The 7,437-nt window shown below is 44.8% G+C and overlaps 1 protein-coding gene across 11 annotated transcripts in view; it reads right to left on the bottom strand.

The window, feature by feature from the left end:
- The window catches only part of TNRC6C (trinucleotide repeat containing adaptor 6C), a 46,952-nt gene extending 43,326 nt beyond the window's left edge, over nt 1–3,626 (bottom strand). For 3 of the 11 annotated variants that reach the window (XM_031059943.1, XM_031059945.1, XM_031059946.1), the window contains exon 1: nt 3,538–3,619. In XM_031059943.1, coding sequence (XP_030915803.1) covers nt 3,538–3,562 — 25 coding nt within the window. In that variant the 5' untranslated portion in view covers nt 3,563–3,619. Of the gene's footprint in view, nt 1–3,537 lie in introns of all 11 variants that reach the window. The other 8 variants (XM_031059944.1, XM_031059951.1, XM_031059940.1 and 5 more) reach the window with 6 other exon arrangements.
- Nucleotides 3,627–7,437: the final 3,811 nt, after the last annotated feature.

The raw sequence follows: 7,437 nt of genomic DNA, 5'->3' as shown, positions 1-7,437 counted from the left end.
GAACAAAGGGAAAAAAGCAGCAGCAGGCCAGGCCAGAAGATAAGAAGTTGAGGCAACCAAGGAATCAGATAAGAGAGGTTATAGGAGATTTTATTCAACCCTGTGGGTGGTGCGACTCAGGGCTGCGTTTGAGCCTCGACAGAAGGATTTGAAAGTGGCTGGAAATCCATTGTTCCAATGAAAGGTCTCCTCAAAGCTGAAAGCTCAGCTCTGTGTGCAGGTGCTGCCCCAGCAGAGCCCTGCAGGGCAGGCTGGGGAAAGGGGGATCAGGGGAGCACCCAGGACATCTCCATGCTCACAGGAACAGCACCATGGCTGATGAGATGAGATGAAAGGGAGCTGCTTGTTTCATCAATTCCTTTCTCCTCTCCCCCAAAGATGGTGGTTAAAGCAGTGCTCAAATTTGAGAGCACTTAGGAGACAAAATAAAGGGAAGGGGTGGGATTGAAGATGAAAAAATAGCTTAGAATGATTGCTGAGAGGAGGGAACAAAACAATTTGTTAAATACGAGACCAGATCTTCAGGAACAGTAAGAGAAACCAAGAAGAAAAGAAAATTATGATGGAGAAGAACTATAAAACCCAACAGATGTCCATATTAAGAGCAGAAAATGGCCAAGTGCCTGGGCTTGGTTGGCCAAGCACAGCTTGGCAGGATCCCGCCAGGAATGTGCAGCTCCAACCCCTGGGCTTCCCAAGGCTTTGCAAACCCAGGTGCTCCCTTTCCTGTCCCACAGTTGTTCTCCCCAAGGCTCAGATGATTCCCCCAGCAATACCCACAGGCTAATCTGGCAGTGGTGACTGTGGTAGGGATGACAGGAATTCTGTGGAGGGGTGTGAAATCAGGGATCCTGTGCCGTGCCCTCCCTGCTCCGCAGGCAGCGGGTCCTGCTGGCACCTCCCACAAGTCACAGCTCAAAAATCACAGAAAAAACTTTGCAATAACCTCAGAGTGTCCAACACCCACCGGAACAATCGGTTGTAACACCAAGGCTGCTGTCATAAAGCTTGCAAGAAAAAGGACGCATGAAGAAAATGGAAAAAAAAATCACAGCATGAACAGAAACCTGCAAAAACTGGGGCTTAGCTGTCAGACAAACCAAGAGTTTGAATACAGATCTTGAATAGAGTAATATAAGTTTGATATTCTTGTCTCTAGAAGCAAATAACAAAAAGGTATTTTTCCATTTTAACTAAAAGGGGCTTGCTGCTATGAAATAAATAATGAGTAGCACAGTCTTACTGAATCTGTAACGACCTTAAACATTTGGGAAAAATAATGAATGCGAAATATTTTATATTATTAAATCTAGAGAACTTTTCTGTTTGTTTGGGGCTTTTTTTTTGAAAATGCAGATTTCCTCCAACTTTCTAGGAAACTAACTCTTCACAGAAATTCACAGTATTTTCTTTTCTTTTCAAAGTTGTTAAGATTGAAATGGGAAACCCACTATAAAAATTCTTAAGAATGGGTTCCTCTTTATTTATGCAAAGATGTGAAATAAAAGCACTGAGTCCACCAGAAGCATTTCTATCCCTCCTCTGTGAGCTGAGCAAAGACTGTAAACAAGGCACAAGGAACAGGAACCACAGGTATTCCGTGTTAGCAAATCCGAGTGCTGGGACACCACAAAGTGAGAATTATTTTTAAATTAATACTTTGTGTTTCAATATCTTAATTATGCATCTTTTATGAAATATCATTCCCCTGAACAACAACATTTCTTCAGCCATCAGGAAGGAAATATTAATTGGAGGATAATGGCTTAAATTTGTTTTTAACAAGCATAGAACTTCTGTCCAACTGCAACCATACACATGACCTGGAAAATGCACAGCTCTGAGCAGTATAAATAATAGCATGAGGGAGTTGTTTTGTTTTGGATTGCTGTTTTTTTAAATAATATCCTTAATGGGGTGGGAGGAGATTGCTGGTGTTATTATGTACTGTAGCAAACATACTTGACCAGCTTCAATTCAGTACTTATTAAAAACAGAAAACATTTTTGGCTGTGTTGGGTAATGAATAATTAGTTACAAAATCAGTTTAATGTTTACATAGATTACAAATGCAAAATATGAGTAGAGTGAAATGGGAGAAGCTGCTGCATGCATTTCTCAGAAAAGAAAATACTCTGCCTGCACAAGCAACTGACCCCAAACTTCCCTCCTCTTCTGAAAATCTCAACTACAATCATACTTAATTTTTTTTTTTTATTCAGGGGAGTTAAAAGTAACTGTATGTTCATAGCTTCCACTGCAATAATTAGTTCAAATGCTGTGCAGTAAAACCCTGTCGCCCCAACTATAACACAACATTCAGCTGACTTTGGAACCAAAGTACAGACAGGGTACGAAATGGCAAAGCCTGGGATGAACTTTTAATGGAACATTATTAATAAATTGTGCTCACCCCATTTTAAATCGGAGCTAACAGTGACTCCTCTCTTATTACTTATTTTATTTCTCAGCCCACGTCTGTCACGTAACAACAACCAGAGCCCCTGGCTCGCCCTGTGCTGCCCAAAGGACAGATGACAGACGGTGCTCCCTGCTCTGACATGCAGAACACAGAAAAATCCCAAGGGCCACTGACAGTCCCACTGGGGATTTTCCTTGGCACATAAAGGTTAGTGATCCTCAATCAGAATAGGAGGGAAAAAAAGGGCAAATTACTTTCTCTCCCCCCCTCAAAATATAGTCTTCAATTCAACATGAGCAGATCTTTAAAATACTATAAATGAGTTTTTCCAAATCTGAATTAAATAGGAATTGCTAGGAACATTTTAAGTGCTAAATCAAATGTAGCCTAATCTCATAAAGAAAACATGACATAAGCATCTGTTCTGAAGCACAAAATATAATAAAGCAGAAATTTTGGGCATTGTGGTGCTAACATTTCAGGTTACCTGCTGCATCCAGCTCTAGGGATAGAGACAGATTTGAAAACTGGCATCTATCTGAAACCCCTAAAAAGCTCTCTCACAAGTCTCATGGATTGAGGAAGCTGAAATCTTGCACAGCACACATAATGTGGAAAGGCAGAAAAGAGATGGAAGCATTGAATAAAGCAGCTTTATTTATTTTAAAACTAAACCATAGCTAAGCCCACACGGGGGAAAGCCTGTTATCCCCTTTTCATTTTCTGCACTACGACATTCAAACGTAGTTCCTTCCCTCTGATGCTGAAAGCTTTCAAATGCATTAAGAAAACAAGCAAAAAAATAAACAAGATTTTTCATTATTACTAGAGATTCCACTAAAGGCTACCTCTCCGACACAAAAGCAGCAGTAGAAAACACCAAATCATTGCATTTTTCTGCTCAGTGCAACATATCTTTACAAGCAGCTCGCTGCGAAGACGCCATTTTATCAAACCTGAAACGCAGCCAAAAGCTCAGGACGCTGTGCTGCTGCTCTCTCGCTGAAATGTTATGTAATAAATTGATTTAACAGAAGCAGATGCTATTTTCTCAGGGTTAGGGTTACTTTCTCTCTTTTTTTGGCTCTAAAAAGGGCTGATGGGTAATAAAATACCTGAAGAAAGGAGCCGCCCAACCATCCTAGGAGACGCTACATTGTGTGCAGAGCTGTTTCTCCTCCTGCCTCTACGTTCTCCAGGGCTCCCGGCTTCAATATGTCGGCTGTGTACAGTGTAAGCCTCATCCTGTAGAGCTGCCAAGAAAATCTCTCTGTGCGAGCGCGCGCCCAGACAACCTGCGAGCTCGGCCGGGCCTCGGCTGCACTGGCTATGGAAATGCCCTTTCCACGCACAGCCCTCCTCCCCCTTCCCCAGCTCCGCTCCCCGGCTCTAGGTGAAGGTATCAACAGAGCAGGATTTTTAAGCTTTGATTATCTAATTGCAGCTGACACTAAACCGATCTTCCTTCCTCTTTATTTCTTTCAACTGTCACAAAACATTTTCACTTCGGGACCCGGCTACAATTAGCACTCGTAGCTGCTTTTCTGCTGCTTTTGAAAGTCAGCCAAGAGAAGACGCGGGCGCTGCCGAACGCCTGCCCCTGCTCGGAGTCCTTCCTCCTGCCCCTGCTCGGAGTCCTCCTCCTTCCTCCTGCCCCAGCTCCTGCCCAGTGCCCTCTTCCTTCCTCCTGCCCGGCATGCTCCTCCTTCCTCCTGCCCCAGAGCTCCTGCCTCCTGCCCAGTGCCTCTCTCCCTTTCCCAGCCCCATCTCCTGCCTCCTGCTCAGTGTCCTTCTCCCTCCTATCCACCGCCTTCCTCCCTCTCCCAGCCCCATCTGTGCCTCTTGCCCGGTGTTCTCCTCTCTATCCCAGCCCCATCTCCTGCCCAGTATCCTCCTCCTTTTCCCAGCCCCATCTCCTGCCTCTTGCCCAGTGCCTTCCTCCCTCTCCCAGCCCCATCTCCTGCCCAGTATCCTCCTCCTTTTCCCAGCCCCATCTGTGCCTCCTGCCCAGTGCCTTCTTCCCTTTCCCAGCCCCCTACCTCTCCCAGCCCCATCTCCTGCCCATCACCCTCCTTCCTGCCCCAGTACCAGCTCCTGCCTCATTGCTCTCCTTCCTGCCCTGGCTCCTGCCTGTGCCAAGCGTCCTCTCCCCTGCCCCAGCTCCCACCCGCCGCCCTCCTCCCTGCCCCAGCGGCAGCTCCCCAGTCCCAGATGTACCCTGGACTGCTGCCAAGCCCTTAATGACTTCCCTGCCTCTATCTAAACCAGCTCTAAGTGGCAAATGCGAGCGCATTAATCAGCGGCGCAGTTGTTTATAGAGGCAGGGAAGAGCTGCCCGAACAATGCGGCAGGAGAGGAGAGGCAGAGGGAGAGGAGCGGGCGCTGCTGCACAGCGGGACCAACCATCTTGGAACACCCTGGGCTGGCAGCCTCGGCTCCCTCCAAGGCACAGGAACACTCACAATGGGGTCAGCTTTACATTTTTAGGGCCTAAAGATCATCATAAATACAGAATTGCACATAGAGGGCCTTTATCAGTGCAAATCTCGATGGCTAATTCACACAAGCTTCCAGCATGCCCAATACGCTCCTTTATGATTATTTCCCCTCCTACCTGCCCCAAATACATATTAATGATGTGGTAAATGGGGCACGTTTCAGCTGTGCTGTTTCAGTTCTCATCAGAGCAGTGTTGCCCCTCTGTCCTGGATCTCACCATGGCTCTTTAAAGCTTTGGCCACACTCTTAGGGTCGCTGCCACTTCACCACTGAGGCACAATCACTGCTGCTATTCTTGGCTAAAGAACTGCTCCACTCAAGGACTCCTGAAAATAGTTGGTTTCCTCCTGAAGACATTTATTCTCTGTTTCTCTGCAACAGTCTCTGAATACTGGTCGGGTTCAACCTCATCTCAGGAACAACAGATAAATGGAAATCAAATCTGTTTGGTTTTGTTTCTACTCAGAAAATGATTTCAAATGCACCCAGGAACTGGGTGAGAGTCAATTTTGCAAGCACAGTTTAAGTGGGACTATTGTTGTGGTATATTACATTCCTTTAAAATTAACTATACATGATGGAAATTTCCATTAGTTAAAATGACTCGTCAAAACTGGGCTCCTTGTATTTTTCCTATAAATAACACAAACTTCCTATAATCAACTTCAATTTATGAAGGCAAGTGCTTATATAGGGCATCTATTGAAGGGGACTGTTTTTGCCAGTCAGGGTACACAGAAAGGCAAAGAAGAACCCCAAGAAATGAGTCACAGCCCAATAAAAAGCTTGGGAGCAAAATAAAGTGCAGCTTCCAACTAACTGTGCTGGCAGAGCTCATCTGTTCCCTTCCTATCTTGGGCCAACTTTGATGGGAAATGTGTCTCATAAATTTAAAATCTGTAATTATTAATATCTGAAGACTAAAAATGGGGATTTGAGAGGTGATGCAGCCTGCTCACCTGGTCAAAGGAACGATTCCTGATACACACAAGGTGACATTATCCCAACGCAGCAAGGAAGCCTCCAGCAATGGAACCTGCACATTCCCAAGTGCTCTATCTCACTTCTCAAGATTGCTTTCATAACAGCAGGATTTTCCTAATGTCCCCCCTCAATCTTCCTTGTTGAAATTTTAGCCCATAATTTCTTATCTGATCCATCACAGGCACATAGAAAGTATAATTTCCTTCCCTGCAGCAGCCATTCAGGTATCTCAGCATTTATAATTCAAATCTCCCTTTCACTCAGGAGCTCTGGTTCCTTCCTTCTTTGCAAGACTTTTCTCCAAGATTTTTACCCATTCCTGTTGCATTCCTCTGCTTCTTCCAAGTGGTTCTTTCTACCCCCAGCTGGAAAGTTCAGAGGCCTTACCCACACATCCCTCAGGAACAGGGATGTCTCTATCCCTCAGGGTCTGTTCTCTTTTTAACACATTAATCAAGTTTACCCTGTGACCAGACTCGTTTTTGCACTGTGAGACCCACACATCTGTACTTGGGTACAGAACTGCTCTGGCCAAAATAAAGCAACTTTTATATTTCTTTATTTCTTACCCAATTACACAGTTGTGTCACCACTATTCCATACTGTAATTTTGCCTTTCTGTTGCCTAGCACTCTTCTCCAGTTGGTCTCAACCAAAAATGTATTGAAGGCTGTTGTTTAACCATCCCCTTTGGTATAACCTGCTCTCCACGATCCCCAGTGACTCTGCATTTCTCTCCTGAAAAGTTCAACATGCACAGAAATGGCTGTTTTGGGGTTTTTTTTCCCTAGGATCATTCTAACAGTTACTCTGACTGATTTACACTTCCTCGGTTCTAACTTTCTCACCTCTTAACATTGGTTGGCTCTTTTCTCTTTTGTAGTTTTCATGCTCTTAAAGTGACCACATTGCTCCAATCCCTCCTCTGTTTGGTCTGCTGCATGATGAATGATGCACATGATGACATGTCATTATTTCCAGACAACTGGAAACTCTATTTCCTGAAGTCTCTAACTCATTGTAGCTTTAGTTCTAAGATTACAGATGATGGGGAAAGGTATTTAAAGTATTCCTGATGCCACCCATCAGTGGCTCCCTCTGTCCCACTGTCCTTGCTCTTACTACTGACTCACTTATGAAAGACTCAGCTTTTTGCTCTTTGGGGCTTTTCCCCCTCCAAACTGCTACAAATGTCTTTATTTCTTTCTAGTAGCATTATATTTAATTCTTGAACCGTAAAAATTCAGCTTTCCTGTAATTTTTACATGACCTGAGTGTGCACCTGGGACTTTCTCCTCTTCCCAAGGACTAAACTCCTTCCTATCCCAGGTCACTTTGACTTTAGTTGTGTTGTACCTACAACTTCTCCACCATCAGGACAGGTCCTGCTATTTGGTCTCTCCACATACTTTGTCAGCAACTGCCACCTGCACATTTGACCACCTTGCCAGGCTCTTTCCTGACCTTTCCTTCCTCCTCACAGACATCTCAGGAGGGCAGTTTTGTCCCTGGCTGTCCCTGCAGCACAGCCA

The sequence above is a fragment of the Geospiza fortis genome, unplaced genomic scaffold, assembly GCF_000277835.1.
Source record: "Geospiza fortis unplaced genomic scaffold, GeoFor_1.0 scaffold244, whole genome shotgun sequence".
Taxonomy (NCBI): Eukaryota; Metazoa; Chordata; class Aves; order Passeriformes; family Thraupidae; genus Geospiza; species Geospiza fortis.
Note: the sequence above shows the minus strand (reverse complement) of the source record. Positions and strands in the feature narration are given on the sequence as shown.